General features: G+C 35.8%; 1 protein-coding gene across 2 annotated transcripts in view; it reads right to left on the bottom strand.

Moving 5' to 3' along the window:
* Positions 1–20,635, bottom strand: part of serinc4 (serine incorporator 4) — a 31,161-nt gene that overhangs the window by 9,407 nt on the left and 1,119 nt on the right. Inside the window, exons 1-7 of one of the 2 annotated variants that reach the window (XM_032560897.1) lie at positions 13,015–13,134; positions 5,270–5,437; positions 4,021–4,199; positions 1,889–1,968; positions 1,560–1,653; positions 577–788; positions 181–276 (exon numbers count right to left, since the gene is read on the bottom strand). In XM_032560897.1, coding sequence (XP_032416788.1) covers positions 181–276; positions 577–788; positions 1,560–1,653; positions 1,889–1,968; positions 4,021–4,199; positions 5,270–5,437; positions 13,015–13,134 — 949 coding nt within the window. Of the gene's footprint in view, positions 1–180; positions 277–576; positions 789–1,559; positions 1,654–1,888; positions 1,969–4,020; positions 4,200–5,269; positions 5,438–13,014; positions 13,135–20,635 lie in introns of those variants that run through there. The other variant, XM_032560898.1, reaches the window with a different exon arrangement.

Genomic DNA, 20,635 nt, shown 5'->3' on the forward strand with positions numbered 1-20,635 from the left:
ACAGATCTGCAGAGACAGGAGCCAGAAAATAATTCATTTAATAAACTTTAATGTGCAATTCTGTGAGTCATTATTGATAGAAACTGGCGCAGAAACGATACAGACCCTCGTCCATGTGTTTCTGCTTTAGTTTTCTTAAAGAAAAGAAGCTTTGAACGTAAATGTTAGCGACTTCCTTACCTTTCTCTGGCGGACGGCTGGACAGAGCGGAGAACGTGAGGTACATGACGTAGCAGCTGATGATGGAGGCCTGAAGCAGCCCAGAGCGAGGCTGTTCTGTTTAGAAAAAACATTTAAAAAAACCTTGAAATTATGCAAAGACGCACTCATTTTAATAAATAAAAACCTAATCCTGCTTATAGCAGTTTGTTTTGTCTTATTTCAAGTGCACTAAGATATGTGCACTAAAAGTAGAAAAGCACTTGGTAAGGTTTTGTGTTTTTGCAGTGAATCTGACCTAAATCAGTAACCAGTCTGATTTAATGTCAGACAGTGAAGGTAACTATGTAAAAACATGGCGTCTGCTTGGTTGCAGGCTTGAAGGTGTGGACGGTTTCTTTCCTCCGACAGACTCACTCTGCTTGACGCACGGCGTGACGGCGATGAAGGACATGAGGCCACAGAGCCCCAGGTTGACCCACAGCAGGACCTTGTTGAAGTGGCAGGCGATGGGGTGTGTGTAGTACTTGTACATGAAGGTGAAGGCCATGGTGGCGATGGTGTAGAAGAAAAGCGTGGCACACATCACCGCCAGGTACCAGCGCTTGTTTTCTGCCGCTCCGGTCAACCTGGCGGACAAATTACAGGAGGAATTCAATTTAAATCAGCGGCGACCAAACTTTTTGTCAAAAACCCCCGACCTAAAATCAAGCAAATGAAATAGCCCAATTTATTTGTTTGTTTGTTTTGAAATGGATATTTATTGTAGATCCAAAACGTAAAAGGGATTTTTATGACAGTGTAGTAGGGCCATTTTAAATAAAAAAAGAAAAAAAAAACTTATTTAAATAAGCAGAGTAAATTTCCGCCAAAAACGTCAGAAATTTAGTGATTAATCTAAAGAATTTTCTAAAAAAAATCACTTGAAAATTTTCTGAGTTTCGAAAGTCAAAATTTTTGACAATTTCCAAAAAAAAGTTTGGAGAAAATTTCTGAGATTAATCTCAAAATTTCAGAGTTTTTTGTGGAAATGTAATTCTTTTGTTTTCCTCTATAGTATGACTGTGGCTCTGTGGGTAGAGTAGTTGTCTTATGATCAGAAGGTTCTAGGTTAAATTCCAGCTTCCCCCTGTGCAAGGCACTTAACCTCAAATTGCCTACCGACCTGCATATCGGTATACACCAGTGTGTGTGTGAATAGGTGAATGTCAATCTAATGTGAGGTGCTTTGAGTGGTCTACATGATTAGAAAAGCACTATATAAGTTCAGTCCATTTACAAGGATAGTTTTGCACGTTTGGCTGCTTGAAATTCAACGGGTTTTTTTTTATTTGTGCATCTCTGAGTTTCTATTTCCCAGAATGAAAATTTCTGCTGCAGCTCAGCTCGTTCTGACTCACCAGTTTTTGTTCCAGGTGTGAGCAAACGCCGTGATGAGGATGAGCTGGATGAGGATGAAGGCAAACCCTCCCACCACACCGACATAATGCCAAGCTGGGAGATGAAATCAGAGGAAAACAAGCGCTTAGCTAATTTATGGAAGCGATAAAATAATTCAGCTCTGATATCAACCACATTTATGGTTCCCAACAGAAGGAAAAACACGCTGGAAAGATTTATGATCCTTTGATTAATTCCCCTCAGCGGATTCTGAGCGCAGATCACTGCTGCCCTCTGGCGGCGTTTTACAGGAAGCGCATCTGAATCAAAATCAACACGTTTAGCTCACCGTGCAGGAAGGACTCTGTCGGGATGAAGAAGGCAGCAGTGCACATCCCAAGCAAGGTGATGAACTTCAAAAACCAAAACCTGACAAAAAAACAAAACAAAAATCACAAAACTTCAAGAACTGTACAGTGGTGCTAAATATTTTAGCTGAAAAATTACAATAAATGTTATTCAAGCATTTAAATAAATAGAGAAACAGACAGAGAGGTAGATACTAACTAAATAACATTTTTAAGAAATGAATTAATAGTTTAGAGTCATAGACATTCTCATTTTGGGACATATCAAAATTATGAATCTTCTCAAAGCGTCGGTTGTACCAGAATGTATCGATAAAATCCATCAACTGCTAAAATATTAAAAAACAGCGGGGGGTTTTCATTTGATAAGTAACTTTAGTATTCAATAACTTATTTAGACCAAATAATATTGAACATCTTTTTCAACAGACAACAATTGTTTGTTCAGTTGTTCAGTCAACAACTTCATAAAAATGCCATTTTTTTGTGTTCTTATGATGTGATGGATGGATGGATGATGTAACGTGCTTTGAACCACCTTGCTGCTAAAATGTGCCGTACAAACATACTTGATTGATTGATTGTCATTCCCTTTTTTCAGCCAAAATTACTGATTTTTTGGTGCTAATTTAGAAATATTTGCTAAATATTCTGCCACATTTTGCCACATGGGTCACAGACTATAACGTGTAAAAGTAAGAAATACCGCCACCTGCAGGTGGGAGTTTACGACGGCGTATTGGGGCAAATGTAGATAGAGGAAAAAAAGCTCAGACATTTTGACTAAGGCTAATCTTTAAATTTTTCACAAAAAAATACATTTGGAAATTTCTGAGCTTCAAATGTCGGATAGTTTTTACTTTTGGAAATGTTCTGAGATTCAAAATTCGACAAAGCGTCGAGTCTGAAAAGCTTGTTGACTTTTTAAACTTAGAAATTTTCTTTATTCTAGAAAAATACTGAGATTTTTTGGCAGAAATGTACTCCTCCTTTTTCGTTCCCATCTACAATGACCATGATGGGAGAACTTGTAGAAGTTAGCATCACTTAAACCCAATAATTTTGAAAGTTTTTGCAGAAATTCGGCAATAAACTAAAAATTGTGCAATAGAACAACAAAGTGTGAGGTTCTGTTGATTCTGCATAAATTTCCACAATTGTGGAATTGCAAAAAACATTGAAGTGATTGATTAATGTAAATCTGCATTTACAATTACTAATCTTAACATGGACAAATGTCATTATAAGTGAACTGGAACTTTTTCATCAATATTAAAGAATTATTGACTTAAAAAACTCCTTTATCTTGCATAATAGTTACTTAAAACTAATTTGTGTCTTATTTCAAGTGTACTAAGATATTTGCACTTGAAGCTAGATAAAAATACTTGATAAGATTTTGTGTTTTGGCAGTGTTGGGCCAAATTTTCTCCAGCTACTCAAAGTGGGTGTACTTTCCTTTTACTTTCTACATTTCTACCAAACATTCAAAAGCAGAGGATGAAATTTGATTTGCGTGGCTCCAGGTTCTGGGCCTATTCTTACAGACCACTGCAACCTGCCAAAGACCCTGCAGCCTTTTCACCGAGGCTCCACTAAGACTCTTATTCCAAAGAGCAGCAACAATCCAGGCTGTCAAATCCTAATCCGTGCTGCGTCACAGCACTAATCGAGCGCTCTGCAATGGAAAGTGCAGCAACAAAGAGCTTTAAATAGACGTGCAGGTCTGGTCAGGTGAGTTGCAGGGAATATTTTCTCCTTAAAGCATGGGGGGAAGTATTTAAGGACAAGATTAGGACTTATTCTTGTTCAGACAAAGTAAAAGTGATTACTTAAACGTATTTGGTGAAAAGGCACTGGGTTATGGTACAGGATTAGGACGACTGAAAAAAAAGACAATTCTGACTTTCTAAGAATTCAGATTAAAGTGAGAATTTCATAATTAAACCAAATCAATTTCTTTCAAACTTATGAAACTGTTAACAAAAAATGCAGGTGTGCATCAGTAGTAAAAATACTCATAAAAATAATTTTTTCCCAAAGGTTACTCATGTAAATGTAGCTAGTTACTTCACAACTCTTTTGATGAACAAAACTAAATGATGGGACCGACCCGTTGTGTATGAGCGCCCTGAAGTCCTGACTGGACTTGACGTCGATGAGGAAGATCGCCATCATCAGGTAGAAACAGGAAGTGCCGAAGCAGACTCTGTAGACCGCTGAATATCCCACCAGCATCTCACAGTGGCCTCCGCCGTGCGCCTGGTCGCACACCACGTTGAAGAAAGGCACCTGGAGCACAAAACGCAGCTTCATTAAACTCCGGCTTCACGTTTCTGTCCACTTCCCTGAATCAGACGCACACATTTGGAATGATTTCCATTTAATTAAGTCAGAAATACACACTACACTGCAAAAACACAGAAACTTACCAAGTAATTTTGTCTAGTTTCCAGTGCAGTCATGTTAGTACACTTTAAATAAGACAAACCTAACTTACAAGTGACTCTTAAGAAAGATACAGGAGCTTGTTTTAAGCTAATAATGTCTTAAAATTGATTAAAAGGTTCTAGTTCCACTGGCAGATTATTTCACTTACAACAAGACATTTTCCCCAAGTGAAACTAGAACTCGTTAATCAATATTAAGGAATTATTGATTTATTGACCAGCTCTGACTTCTTGTTAAAAAGTTACTTGCAAGTTAGTTTTATCTTATTTCAAGTGTATTAAGACATTTTTACTGGAAACTAGACAATAATATTTTCTGTTTTTGTGTTCTTGACAGTTATTAGTTGCTAAGAACATACTAAATAGCCCTAGCTATATAGGAGTTTTAGTTCAAAATAAAAGGCATTTAATTAGCAAGTTAATTATTTATCTTCTAGCTAAATAGTTAGCGTTGAACAAATATTCAGCTAGCAAGCTAACTAGTTTCAGGCTAAATATTTAGTTAGCAGCTTTCAATTTTAAGATTTAGCTTCAAGTTAATTATTTAGTTAGCAAGCTAGCTGAATGTTTAGCATTTAAATGAATGAATAATGGTTTTTCAAAGGCTTGCAAGTTGCAACCCTTCACAGATTGAATGTAACTGTCTGATGTATTTCCTTTTAAACATAACATAACCTGCATGCTCCAGTACAGCTAACCTGCTTTTCTGAGGCAGCTAGCCTTGCTTTGCGTGATTATCAAATCAAATAATTTGATTTTACAGCATCTGGTTCCGTGGAAACAGTAAATATGTAATTAGTTTACACAGTTTTGCGTAACATCTTTGTGTTTTTCTTTTGCTACATGCTCACATATGAATGAAACCTTTGAATTCAAAGTATGTCTTCGCTCCTTATGCTATATTAAACTCACATTTTCCCTGACGAGCTCAGAGACGGTGCGGGACAACATGAGGCAGGAAACGGCGCAGCTCATGATGTGGAAGAAGGTGTACATGACCCGTGTGCTGGTGGACGATTTGACAGGAGGGCAGAAGGCACAGCAGAGCGAGCAGGGAGCCGGTCCACAGCAGCAACAAATCTGAGGAGCAAGGAGGGTCAGAGTCAATCAAAAAGTGAAGGAAATGAAGAAAAGAACAACACTTTGTGTTTAAAGATGACCTGCTCTTATCCTTCAACAGGTTAGAATGGGTCTATGGCTGACAGAAGAGGTTTTCATTTCATTGTTTGCACAAAATCATTCAATATGATTGATTGATGAGATTTTAGTCTGCTCTGGTCAACGTTTACACTCATATGTGAAAATGGCTGCGGACAGATGCATAATTATACAACCATACATCTTTGAAAAGCAGAAGTGGAGCCTCCTGCACAATCAACAAGAACGCAAGAAGTCAACAACAAAAGCTGGCCAAAGGTGCTGGAGTTCCGCTTGTGTTGCTAAGCAACGGGACCGGCCCTGCTGGGGTTGCTAGGTAATGGCACAGTGCATATTGAATGCGATGTAACAATAGGAAGGTTTTTTGAAACGGCTCATTTTCAAAACACCAAAAACATCAATTTATTGTCAAAAAACATCTAGGTGTTTTTTTTAAGTGCTTGGGCTTCTTTTAGAAGCAGTTGAGACCCAAATGGAAGTACAAAACAAAATGCACAAAATATGAATTTATATGAATAATAGGTCACCTTTAAAACTTTATAGGTCTGTATTTGAATATGCATATAAATAAATTAGTGAATTAATAAATTAGAGATGTGTTTCTGAGAATGAGATGAGTCCACATGTCAGAAAGCCTAAACCAATTCTCTGCTTTATCTTAATTAAATTTTAATCAATCAATCAATCAATCATTCAAGCAATCAATCAAGTGTATTTGTGCAGCACATTACAGCAACAAGGTAATTCAAAGTGCTATTTAGCTTCTAAAGCTATCTATTTAGCTTGTAGCTTAATGCCTAGTTTGAAGCTAAATATTTAGCTAGCAAGCTAAATAGTTAGCTTGCTATACTTGAAACAAAATATTTAGTTACCAAGCTCACTATTTGGTTTCAAACTAGGTATTTAGTTAGCAAGCTAACGGTTTAGCTAGGCTAAATAGCTAGCTTTAAACAAAATATTTAGTTAGCAAGCAAACTAGTTGTTTCAAGATAAATGTTTTAGTTTGCAGCATTACAGTCTGCTTAGCTTCGAACTTAGTATTTAGTTAACAACCTCTGGATATTTTGCATATAAATGAATAAATATGGTGGAAATACGACTTTGAAAAATAAATGAAAACAGGTGAAATAACCCAAATCATTGCTGTTATTTCAGAACCTCATTCTGAAATGACAGCGAATGTATTAAACTCTTTCATTCAACTCAAATGAGTTAAACACAGATTCAAAGCATCAACCAGTCTGTAGTCGGGTTGTTTAGCATCAGATAACCTACATTAACCAGACTTGGCAGCAGCAACGTTGGAGACAGATTAACCTAATGAAACCAGCAACATTCGGATTCTGACGGACGACTGGACGCAAGCCCGTCTCCGCTGATCCTGAACTAAATCTTAGGAGGCGTGCACATCTGTCTGGTGCCACAGTGAACTCTGGAGTCTGGAGGTCAGCCTGGTTTATTAGGGCCACAACATGACAAGCGGGACAGGAATAAATCCTCCCAGCCATCAACTGGAGCTGCATTTTCTGCTCCTATTAAACAACAGTTTATCTACAGGGAGCACATCCTCCATTTGTGGAGGGATGTGCAATTTTATGGACTGGATTTTGGAACGATGCGTTCTGATGAATTATTATTCATCAAGTGTAAATCATAATCTGAAGAACAATGCAGAGATTATCCATCAACATGAGGACTGGAATAAACCTTAATCAGTTATGTTTTTCCAAATTCAGTCACTTTGAGGAGACATTTTGCTCAATAAAATATATGAAACATTCATAGATGTTTTCTAGATAATAATAAAAAATTTATTTATTTTTTTTAATTTGGAATTATCAAAATGTTACTTGATTTTTGAAACTTTTTCTTTGTTTTAAACCTTCTTAAGAGTTTATTTTAATCTTACCTTCATGTCACAAGATGCACATCTTAGCTTTGGTTAATTCAGGGGTGACCAAAGTGTGGTCTGTGGGCCATATGTGGCCCCTGGATTGATTTTGTGTGGCCCACGTTTGGCCGCCAGCACAGGTAGTTGATGCAGATAGAGACTTTTTGTTTGTAATTGGGGAAAAATTATTCTAAACAAATTAAAGTGTTATTATAATAAAAATGTTTGATCCAATAAAAAGCATTAATATATATATATACGGTATAATTTTGCATTCTTTTTGGTTTTAAAGTAAACAGGAACACATCTACTTAGTGACTTTTCCTCAAAAGCAGACTGTGGTGCACCAAAATCTGCTTTTGATTAATTTATTAAACATTGATAAATATATGAAATTCTATCCCAAAAGGGACAAAAAGACTTTTCCCTTTTTTACCCAAAAATGCACAAATTGAATACCTTTATTTTAATAAGGCATTGACATTTTTAGGTATTCAGTGACTCATTCTTACAAAATGTCTGACTATTTTATTTTAATTATTACATTTAGTTTATTGTTGAGCAGGTAAAAAATTTTAAGAAATTATATATGCAGCTTGCTACGGTGGCCCTGAGGTGCAAATCACTTCAGCAAATTGAAAACACAATTACAAATTACAAAAGCACTACAACATTAACGAAACGGAAGAGGTCTGTCCCAGTGGGAGACCTAAGAAATCGCTGATTGGACTGCAGTTCGTTTTGATTTTGAACCGGAAGTTACTCTGGTGTGCTTCGTTTTAATGAGAAGCAAAGCAAGCGGGAATACGGTCACGTCGCCCTGTATTGCCCAAACTGTGGAAAAGAGCTGGTTGAGCCGACACCAAACCTTTGTAGCAGTTGTGGCAAGAGGCTTTGGATCACCGAGAACATTCATGTTTTTAAAAAACACGTTAAAGCCAGAGTAACTTCCGGTTCAAAATCAAAACGAGCTGCAGTCCAATCAGCGATTTCTTAGGTCTCCCACTGGGACAGACCTCTTCCGTTTCGTTAATGTTGTAGTGGTTTGCACCGCAGGGCCACCGTAGCTTGCTAACTAAATTTAGCTTCAAATTAAGTACTTAAGTACAAACTAACGGACTACAGTGGAAATATGACTTTGAAAAATGAAGCTCATAACAGGTTAAATAGCCCAAATTATTGGTGATATTTCAGAGCCTCAATCATTCGACTCAAATGAGTTTAACACAGATTCAAAACATTAAAGATCAATTAGTCTGTAGTCAAAACAGTCCAATAACAGTTAGCAAGCTGACTGCTTAGTTGCAAACTAAAATATTTAGCTTGAAACTAGGTATTTAGTAGCAAACTAACTGTTTAGATTGCTAACTAGGCTAAAAAGTTACCTCTGAACAAAATATTTAGTCAGCAAGCTAACTAGTTTTGGGCCTCCAAGTAATTCTGACTTGAGAAATTTGGCCCCATGTGACAAAAGGTTTTGACCCCCCTGGGTTAATTGGTGGGCCTTTTTCCTGAGACTGAGATGCTAATGTTACCCTTCACTTTCTGAATTAAAAACTTAAAAGACTTTTTTAGCAAAGAGGAACTTAATATTAAATATGTTGGATTTAATTCTTTTTCTGTGCAAGAGTTTGAGCTGACGGTGAGAACTGTTCAGATCCTGAAACTTGGTTGCCTCTCTGTGAGGGACAGGTATCTGTCCTGTGGCCCAGTTTGAGGTCCATAATACAGGATTACAGATCGCTGAGGGAAGCTGCTGCAGCGAGAGAGGGAGATTATCTTCCATAAACACAGAATGGTCGCTCAGATTTAAAAATAGCCAAATTACACTGGCAGTAATGCACAATAATCACAGTTGAGGAGAGAATTATTAGCCCCAGCCTGTGAAAATATCATTGTTTATAAAGAAGCAATGCTTTTTAACACAACGTTTCATGGTTTAGAACGCTTACATTATATTAATTTCAGCTCAGATTAAATTATTCCACAGAAAGAGAAATATTGTTAGCCAGCTGATGCTATTTATGTACATTTTAACCTGAATAAGTTGCAGTTAAAGTCTCCGACTCGTCTTCTGATGAACCTTTTGCCATTTTTTCTTCCAGCGAATCTCTCAAGTTTCTCCTGATTTTGCAGAATATTTTTGTGTGGAATTCAAGCTGAAATTCTTCACATTTCAGTCAGTGATGTTCACTCTGGTTTTCTGGAGGGGATTTTTCACCAGAACTACGTTTTCCTTTAAAGTTCTCAAATATCCTTCTCTATTTACGGTTCAAAATTCAATTCAGTTCAACTTTATGAATGAATAACCAGTAAATGTCCGTTGTTCTCACTACTTTTTTTGCAGCATATCTGAAATATTTTGACGTAACTCTGCAAAGATTGTTCTGGGCTTTGATTTTGTTTTTTGTAGTAATTAAGATATTCTTCAAAATCCAAACTGATTCTTTTATTTTTGGAGTGATGCTCAGATGCTCACAAGGTGCATAAATTGGGATGAAGTTCTTCAGTTTTTACTAGATTTTATAAAAAGTCATGGGGGTTTAACACAAAAATGATGTTCAGCTGCTGCTTTTCACAGAGTGTACACATTAAATAGATCCTATTTTGACATAGAAATTTAAATAATACTGAAAATTTCAGTCCTGAAATTCTTTTCTCACTTCAAATGGTTGGAATTGAAAGAGCTGTCAGAACCTTTCAGAAAAAGTTTACAGAAACTTTGTGTTTTGCTTACAGTGGGAGTAATTTTTAAAAATGGCCAACCTTGTTTCTCAACAAGTTCACCCTGAAAACAGGCTGCAAGATGCTGAAAGAAGTCTAAAACTTCATCACTGGACTCAATATGAAGGTGCATAGCTGTTCAAGCAGAAGGAAACTGCACAGGTTTGACTATTATTCCAGGTTTGCATTGAAGAAAGGTCAGATTATGTTTTGCCATAAAGAGGAAACACAACAACCAGAACTTCAGTAATTATATTATTTGTACAGATAAGTGTAAAACTTAATTATCTAGACAGAAAACCTCATGCCAACGGTGAAGCATAGAAGTGGAAGTGTCATGGTTTGCAGATGTGTTGCAGTAAATCAGTAAATCCAGAGAACTGACTAAGATTTAAGAAATATGAAGTAGTGGAGTGGATTCAAAGCTCAAATGTAGTGAAACATGGTAGAAACTCGTCAAACCCCAGAACTTCAGTCTGAAGTTTCACAAAATGGGTTCACTAATAAAAAGCCATTTTAACCACAGTAAAAATAAAAAGTCTCTAATTTACAGTAAAATACCAGCAGACAGAATTTAACCATAAATTAGAGACTTTTTGTTTTTTTTACAGTGCAACAGTAGCTGTCAGGTGGAAGGGTGTCCTCATTTTTCCCTCAACATGCTGATATGTTTTGGTTAACAGGAACCAAGAATATTTTTTTATTATTTTACTGCAAATGAATCTATTATAAAAATAAGAATCAGTATGAGTCAGTGTGTGATTTTATTTAGACAAATATATTATAAAGAGGAACTTTGACTCATCAAGAGTTTATTTTTTTAAATGTTTCGAGCTCCATCCAGTCAAAGATTCAGATTCTGGTTTTGTTTTTGATTTCTGGACATCCAACAGTATCTGGTATGTTAAAGTAAAACTAACTTACAAGTAACTTTTCAGCAAGACAGAGGAGCTTGTTTTAGGGAAATAATTTCTTCATCTCCATGAAATAGTTTTAGTTCCCCTGGGAGATTATTTTACATAAAACAAGGGAAATATTTTGAAAAAGTGCTAATTCCTCTTGTACTTTTTCATCAATATTAAGGAATTGTTGACTTAATGTTGCTCTCAGATGCTCTTTTAGCATAATTCAATATTTCAAATAGATTCTGTTTAAGAAATGCTTATGTGTGGCAGTAGTAAATTACTGGTGTGGCTATTAAAATTAATTAGTTTTAGTTTAATTAATTAGTTTAGATCAGTTTGGATAGATTTTTGCTGTTGTAGTTAATTAAATAGACATTTGAATAAAAAGCTGTCACTTAAACATGATAAAAGCAACAAGAAATGTAGAAGGATGCAAATACTTTTCCTCAGTGCTATAAATGATGAAAAGGACAAAAAGTGTCAGAAGTCAAGACAGTAGCTAAAAACGGTCACTTTTTAGAAATCAGTCCATCTCCAATCAATAACTGGCCCAAATCCTTCTGACTGATGAACTTTCTAAATAATTAAAACTAATAATCTGGGTCATAATCTGGAAGCAGCAAAACGTAATTTCAAAATAAACTGAATGCAGGAAGGCCTCACAAACAGAGCCAAAAATAAAAAGAGAAATTGTCCAAGAGCCAAGAACTCACTCAGAACTCCAGAAAAACTCAAACATCCTAAACTCACTGCGTAGCACTCCACTGCTGAAGAAAAGCGCTAAACGTGTGTAAAGTTTGACATAGAAGGAACAACAAACAGGGAACTTAGACTTTTCAAACTCCTGCAGACCTAAAATGTGTTTGTTGTTCTGAATTGTTGTAGTTTTCACTCACGCAGAACATCAAGACATCCCAGCAGAACATTTTGTACTTTTTGCACAGAGCAGCTTGGCTCTACTGTTACTTTTCAAAATATACTTTAGATTAGAAAGCACTTATAAAAGCGTCTTCAACAGAACGCATCACGATTGGATTCAGTCAGCAATATTAATATAAACTCATAATGACCAGATTAAAAAAGGGACTTTTCTTCCTTTTCTTAGCTTTTCTTTTTTTACTGATATGACAGCAACACTGCAAAACACAAAATATTACCAAGTATTTCTGTTGAGTTTCTAGTGCAAATATCTTAGTTCACTTACAAGTAATGTTTCAGCAAAATATAGGAGCTTAATATTGTAAAAGAAAAGAATGTCTTGTTATCAGTGAAATAATCTGCCAGTGGAAGTGGTACGTTTTGTGATAAATATTGCAGGATTTTTTTTCTGATATCTTGCAGAAAAGTTACTTGTAAGTTAGTTTTGGAAGGCGGCGTATTGGTGTTATTGTAGATAGAAGAAAATGGAGTTTGATGCCAAAAACTCAGAAATTTTGAGATTCATTTCAGTTTCTAGAAAAAACATTTCTGAGTTCAAAAAGTAAAAAAAAAATTGTAGGAAAAACTCAAATGTTGAGATTAATTTCACATTTTATAGAAAAAAACTTTTAAATTTTCTGAGCTTGTAAAGTGGGAAATTTTCGATTTTTGTAAATTTTCTGAGTTTCAAAAGACAAAAAATGTTGACTTTTGAAACTCAAAAATTTCCACATTTTTTAGAGAAAATTTCTGAGAATAATCTCAAAATGTCTGAAATTGTTTTTGACTGAAACTTACTCCTATTTCACACCTTTTAAGTTTTGTTTTGTTTAAGGGTACATGCTAGAAAGTAGACCATGAATGGTAACATTTTGTTCTTTTGCAGTGAAATCTTTTACATCTTTTGTCTTCGGGAGCTTTTTGAGTCAGTCATGTCAGCCAGGCTTCTACTCAGTAAAATCCAAGTAAAAACAGAGAAACAGATTTAAAATCTCCTTTCTCTGTGGTTTTGGCTCAGCTGTGAAGTTTCTCCTCCTGGTCGGCGGCTCCTCAGCTCTCACCTGATAGGCCACCATGTTGAGGAAATAGCTGTAGACGCTGGTGCGGCTCATCCCCTGCGTGGCCGACATCGTCCCTCTCATGTGTTTGTCGTCAACCACCGAAGCTCTACATTTGGCCATGAACTTCCAGCACCGGCAGCTTTTTCCCCAGAGAGAGCGCCTCACATCCTCCAGGAGGCCGGAGCCCTCCGGCAGGCCGGTCAGAGGATTAACGGTGGATCCGGTCCGGCGGGGCCCCCTGCAGCCCAGAGCCTCAGCCCGAGCCCCGGCCGCACCGCCTGGCAGGAGAACCGCTTGCTTTGTTGCCCATGTCCTGAGTCAGTTGGCTCTGCGGCTGTGTCGGCTGCTGCCAGGAGACAGGAGAGGGAGAAGCGGAGGCGAAACCCGGCGGCCTCCCTCATCCCTCGCCCCCCCCGGACCGGTCAGATTAAAGGAGGGAGGGGAGTTTGACATGGACCATGTGTCCGTCCCATCTGTCCGTTCTGTCCCTTCCCCCAGCAGAACACCTTCCTCTCAACATGAAGCACTGGATGCTTTAACCCTCCACAGGCCTCCAGCAGAGCTGCACTGCAAAAACATTCAATCTGACCAAGTATTTTGGTCAAGTTTCTGCTCTAAATATCTTAGTTCACTTGAAAAAAGACTAAAATTACTCTTCAGCGAGATATGGGAGCTTGTTGTAAGTTAATAATTCCTTTATTAATTTATGAAAAAGTTCTAGTTCCACAGGCAGATTATTTCACTTATGCACTTTAAAAAAGTCACTGTAGAATTTACAGTAACTTACTGGCAGCAGGGTTGCCAGTAAGTTACTGTAATTTTTGCAGTAAAGAAATTACAGTAACTTTATTGTAATTTTTTTACAGTAGCCTTAGTGTAATTCTATTGCAGTTTTACTGTAATTTTATTACAGTTTTACTTAATTTTTTATGACTATATTACTGTAATTTGATTGGTGTTACTGTAGTTTCTTTAAAATAGCACCGTAATTATATAACATGGTTACTGTGATTTCATCACATTTTTATCATAATAAAATTACAGTAGTCCTGTAATAGAATTACAAAAGTTGTCATTTTACAGTAGTTTATGAAACTGCATACTTTGCTAGCTTTTAAAAGTTTAAATGTGAACTTGCAACTTAATTTACCAAACTCTCAAAAAATGTTTTATTCTTTTAATTAAAAAATTGCTTTATTTTATTGTAAATTTAAATCTGACAAACTGAAGCAAAACAAAATATAGAATTTTGCAACAGCAATATTTGCTTGTTACATAGAAATCAAAGTATTGCAACCAAAGTGAAAAATACTCTGATCTAAAAACATAACTGATACATTTACCCTCATGATAATATGACATTGAATACAATAAATTAAATAATCTTTGCTAAAACGAAAAACTGTAATCTCAGTCAAAATTGAAATTAGGGTCAAATACTATAATTGATTGTAATGTTCTAGTAAAATGTTCTAGTGCAAATTAATGTTATTTTTGGGATTACAGATGGAATCTTGCTAAGTCTGGGATGTTTATGTTATGTTTATTAATATGCAATGTCCTATTGAAATAAAATCAGTCCAGTCAGTTTTGCAACATTTGTTGGTCACAGAAAACTTGTTTTCAATCAATCAAAGTGCTTTAAAATGTGTGAAAAAGGGTAAAAAATTAAACATTTGCAGAGTTCAGGTCAGTGCAGATTTCAGAAATGAAACTTTTTTTCTACTTGTTTTTGTTGCAACATAACAGAGAAAACTTTTCTACTGTTTTTACATTTTGATTCTGTTAAAGCTGAATGTAAAACCTTTGCAGTCTTTTAGATTTACATCTTTTATCTTGAGCTGAGTTTGGATCTGAATGTGTTCATGGAAACGCTCTGTGGTCTGAATCGGCGGTGAAACGCCACGCTGTAGAGCAGTGATGATGATGACGATGATGATGAGCTGGAAGAGAGGGAGCCAGATTATATTTGGGTTAGTGTGCGGCGGGGCGAGCAGCGGGATAATCCTGGTGCTGCTCAGCCCTCCTCTCCATCAGGATGACCTTCATCGGCCCAGGCCAGATTTTAAAAGCTGCGGCCTGTTTCTCAGGCTGAGCCGGCCAGAAACGGTCCGGCGTGTTTTACCGCATTTCATCCTCTGAGCTTTGATCCGACTGTAAAATCAACCAGAACCGCCTGGTTCCCTTTCCCAAGCTTTTCTGTTCTCACATCTGAGACTTTTGAATATTTCTTTGTCATTTTCACTCACTGGCTGTATTATCTAGAGGAGGGTAAAGTACTCAAGTAAGAGTAAAACTACTAAAACATATTTTTACTCAAGTAAAAGTCAAACGTAGCCATCCATGAAATTACTCAAGTAAGAGTAAAAAAAGTATTTACATAAGTACTGAGTAACTGATCAAATTATCAATCATTTAATATTTAAAAATCATCAGACAGACCAAAATGTAAAATTAAGTGGAAATTTTGGTATTTTAAGGATGAAAATGACAATAAGTTATATACGTAGCAAAAAATATCAAAGTCAGTGATAGGTATTTTCCTTTCGAACCTAAATAAAAGAAAGAACCACAGACAACGTATATGAATTTTATGTAGAGCTTTTGCAAAAGGAGAACACTCTGCCAATTCTTCCTCCGAACAATCCACAGAGCATTCTGATCGGCTCTCACATGAGCTCCTGTTTTTATTGTCAAAAAAGAACAGGCAAGGGGGCAGTCAGGAAAACAACAGAGGTCATAAAGCTTCTAACCCAAACATCTAACAACCCAGTTCCAGATGTGATATCTGATCAAAGGTCTGAGCCCGGTTCAAATCTCGGTCAGTACCGTCAATAAAACAAAATACGACTGCTCACAGGTAGTTACTAAATTAGGAGGTGCGTAAAGTTGAACCGACAGTAGTGACCTCCATACACACGTAAGGAAGAGAACACTTTAAACAGAAAATCACAATGATCTATAGGCTGAATGTGACCTAAAGTAAGAATAAAATGATAATACCAAAAAATCTCTAACAGTCAGGCAAAATAAAATTTTCCAAATCTGTGTTTTTCAATAAAAAACTTTCACAAAAACAGCAGGTGTGTGTCTGTGTCTGGTGAATTTTTGGTTAAAACATGTTTGTTTTTCATTCAGTGGGTAGAAAATCCAGAAATTTTACTCAGATAATAGTAGAAATACTTCATAATAAAATGATTCAAATAAAAGTAAAAAGTATAGTAAGATACTGCTAAAAGTAAAAATTTTTCCAAAACGTTACTAAGTAAATGTAATTAAGTAAATGTAACTAGTTACTATCCAACTCTGATTACTGTTGTTGTCTTGAAAATGAATTTTTTATATAAATGAGGATTTCTGAAACTTTCTGAAATTTAAACGTACTTGAATCAATAAAATCTGTAATTTAATCCGTTAATTCACGATTCAGCAAAGGGGCAGTTGCTTTTTTTTATTAAGAACATAATGATTTGGATTTTTTTTTCTCCTTAGTGAATCAAATTATTATTTACTTTAATTATTAACAACTAATTTGCTGCAGAATGAAGCTGATTTTTGATTTTTTTTATTTTATTTTCTGCCCCTGCACTTGCTTTAAGATTCTTGTTGTTGTTGTTTTGTCTGTGCCTTAAGAGTCTCAGTGGGTCCAGATTCACTTTCGTGGAAGTGCCGAACAAATAGGAGGTTAAATAAGAGGAAAGCATCAGAGCTTCACACTCAGCTAAGAGGCTTGGACTTACAGACCCAGTGAACCGAGACTCTCCCAGAACCTTCTAGCAAATCTGCAGCCGCAGGATTACAGGCCTGACCCGGATGGGAAGAGAGCGACGCGACAACCCGACGTGTCAGAATTTAGCATTTCGTAGAACTGGCATTTTTACCAATTTTCTTGCTCATCAGATTTTATTACCAAAAATTCTCTAACGGATGGAGTGAAGAAAAGCCAATCACACAAACTGACCAAACTGAGACGTGGAAATCAAAGAAAGAAAACAAAAAACCAATAAAAGACAAACCCAGTAGAAATGTGTATGACGGTGTGTTAGGGCCATTGTAGGTAGAGGAAAAAAGAAGAGTAAATTCACCAAAAAAATCTGAAATTTTCTAGGAAAAGCTTGAAAATTTTTTAGCTTCAAAAGAAGAAAATGTTTGAATCTACAACCTGAGAAAATTTCCACGTTTTTTCTAGAAAATATGTGAAATTGATCTTTGTTTTTTTCTCAAATGTTTGACTTTTCAAGCTCAGAAATATATTTTTGGAGGGGAAGTTTACTCCTTTCTTGGCATAAATACTCGATCACACAGAACTAACTTGCATGAAACTTTTCAGTAAGTTATAAGAACTTATTTCATGAAATTTTGAGATCTCTAAATTTTTTAATTAATCTCAAAGATTTGCTCAAAAAAATCAAAACGTTTTTACTTTTGAAACTCAAATTTTCAAAAGACATAACTTTTTTAATGCAAAATCAGAAATGTTGACTTTTTTCTGATAATAATCTACACATTTCAGATTTTTTGGGCATAAATTTACTCCATTTTTCTAGCTACAATGATCTGAATAAGCTGTGAGTATCTGTAAAATGAGTCCCAAAAAATGCTTAATGACCAAACTATAAATCCCGACCACAAAACAAGTGTAACATATATAGAAATGACAAATTTAAATCATTGGAAGGAACTGCAAAAATATTTTATATCAAACCTACAGATTCAAAATGGCCGCAAAGAAATTCAAAATTAAATAGATTCAGACCAAAGTCACACCAAAATGAGAAACCAAGGAACCGCAGAGACCCACTTCACAGCGAGAAGAACCGTCCAGCATGCTTCTATGACACCAACATTCACAAAGATCTAAAAAACCAACACGACTCCAAAAGGCTCACAAAAGTGGTCTCAACCAACAGCAAAGGTAAACTCAGTTTGGCAAAAAGGATGTTTAAAATACGTAAATAAACAGATATATTGCTGAGACGTCGGAGGGATTCGGTTCAGGGATTTAAATAAAGACGGGGCCTGAGTTTGAATATTTAAGTTAAATGTGTTTATGAAGCGATTTTCTCTGCATGTGAGAAAAACTTGCAACTACAAAAGATGAAGCATCTGGTAATTAATAAGTGCAAGAAACACAAAATCTTACCAAGAAAAAACTTGGAAATGTTTGAGATTCGAAAGTAGAACATTTTCTTCATCTGAATCTTTGAAATTTCCAAAAGTCAAACATTTTCAACCTTACAAGTTCAGAAAATCTCCTAGATTTTTTTCTAGAAAATTTTAGATTTTTTTTCTCACAATGTTTTTAATTTTGAAGCTCAGAAATGTTCATGCTTTTTCGGGAAACTTTCTGAAATTAATCTCTTTTCTATCTAAAAAGACACTAATACGCCTCCATACAAAACTAACTTACAAGTAACTTTTCATCAAGATCTAATTGTTTTAAGTCAAAAAATAATTAAATATTTATTTTAAAAAGTACAATTTCAACTGGAGGATTTATTTTAGTTGTAACAAGACATTTTGCTTATGAAAAAGTGAAATAATCTGCTAGTGAAACTGGTTTAATTCATTAAACCAGTAATTCGGGTTTAATGAATTACTGACTTAAAATAATGTCCTGTGTCTTACTGGAAGTTACTTTTAAGTTACTTTAGTCTTTTTTCAAGTGTACTAAGATATTTGCACTAGAAAATAGACCAATATAATTTGTAAGATCTTGTGTTATTGCAGTGGAAACATATTCATGATAAATGACGCAATAAGAAACATGCACCTTTTTGCATAAATCAGCAGGTAAAAGTAATTGCAACGGTTGTTTCCAGAAGCGTCTCCTCTGGCTTCAAAAGCAGCCATTGTTTTACGTAATATGATTTGTTTGCTGCAGCCTGAACTGGGTGTAAAGCAGCGATTCCAGGCAACAAACACGTGTTGCTCTGAGTCCAGTCTGCAGCCCGGCATTCCTGGGGGCCCGTTCACTCACGGATAATTGCTGCTGCCTTGTGGGAGAAGAGGAAGTGCCAAAGAGAACAAACAAAAACAAATTAGGAGATGCAAATGGCCGCATGAGTGAACGCGCTCGATCTATGGTTTCAATAGGCTTGCGTAATAATAGCTGGATGCAGGCCAAGCCTTGTTTGGGGAACAGGAGGAGGAGGCAGGAAAAACGATGCATTCATTATGCATTAAGTAGTATTCCTAAACGGGATTATAACTAACGGCTTTGTTTTTATTTGTTTACTGTGAGTAAATAAACAGCAGAGTAAATAACCAGTAGGAACAGAAACCCAGTGAGCCCATTCATGACGTTGTGCTCGTAAAACGTCGTTTTATCTGTGAGTTACTCAACACCCTGAAAACAATTTCAAACCAGTTTCCACTCTTTCATTAGTTCCTTCAGAGGATTCTTAGCTTGTAACTATTAGCAGGTTTTCACTCAACAAAAGTCAGATTGTAAAAAGTACAAAGCTTACAGAACTACAATTATCTATGATATGAGTTTTATTATAATTATACCCCCAAACTTCCAGATACACAGGGTAAAAGATTTCAACTATTTCTCCAAACTTGCAACTACAAACGATGAAGCATCTGGTAATTAATAAGTGACCCCGGCCTCTTCCATATTTACTGCAGAAACTGCAAGAAACACAAAATCTTACCAAGAAAAAACTTGGAAATGTTTGAGAGTCGAAAGTAGAACATTTTGTTCATTTGAATCTTTGAAATTTCCAAAAGTCAAACAATTTGACTTTTGGAAAGTCTTCTTTCCAATTAACAAAACTTTATTGTGATCTTTAACAGCCTTTAATTTTTCTTGGTCGTTGTGATGTCTTCTCCTACGTGGAGATAAAAGGTAAATATATTTCTAATTGGGCCTAAATTCACACCAAATGTCAGCAACAACCCAACTGATCCACATTTATGAACGAATCAAAGTAAATCAGTCCAAATTAGTCAAACGAAAATATGACCATTTTACCCGGTGCAGCTTAACAATTAAAATAATCTTTTAAATTTACCAACATGAATCTTTCTTGAAAAAATAAAAAATAAAATAAAAATAACATGGCATGAAAATAACTTTGGTCATTCATGTGCCCATCGATGGTAACATGAATGTTTTTGGAATGTGGTAAACATTTGGGTGTAAAATAATGTCCATTAGTTTGGTAAAACCAGGTACAAGACGTCACTTTCAAACTTACCTACAACTTAATGTCAACCGCAGCAAAGGGACTTCGGAGAATGAATAGAAACCAGAAAATAAAAATGTGCTGTTCTGGTACATGTGGAGCTCCATTAGCCAACTCCGCAAGTCATAAGACCTGACAGACAAGAACGGTTCCTTCAATCAGATTAGAAATCTTTAAGACTTTTCTGACTTCTTATACATTTTCTAGACTTAAATCTATAATCTTTAACCATTACTTATGTAAAAATATCATGGTTCACCAAAACTTTTAAGATTGTTTTTACAGAGGCTGTACTTTTTAACAACAGAACCTACATAGACAGATCAAAATATGTATATATATATATACTGTATATATCTATGTATAGTAGATCTTCACTTATTCATGGTTTAGTAGATGTAGATTATCAAATTTGTCTAAGGAAAACA

This window comes from Xiphophorus hellerii, chromosome 4 (assembly GCF_003331165.1).
Source record: "Xiphophorus hellerii strain 12219 chromosome 4, Xiphophorus_hellerii-4.1, whole genome shotgun sequence".
NCBI classification, from domain to species: Eukaryota; Metazoa; Chordata; class Actinopteri; order Cyprinodontiformes; family Poeciliidae; genus Xiphophorus; species Xiphophorus hellerii.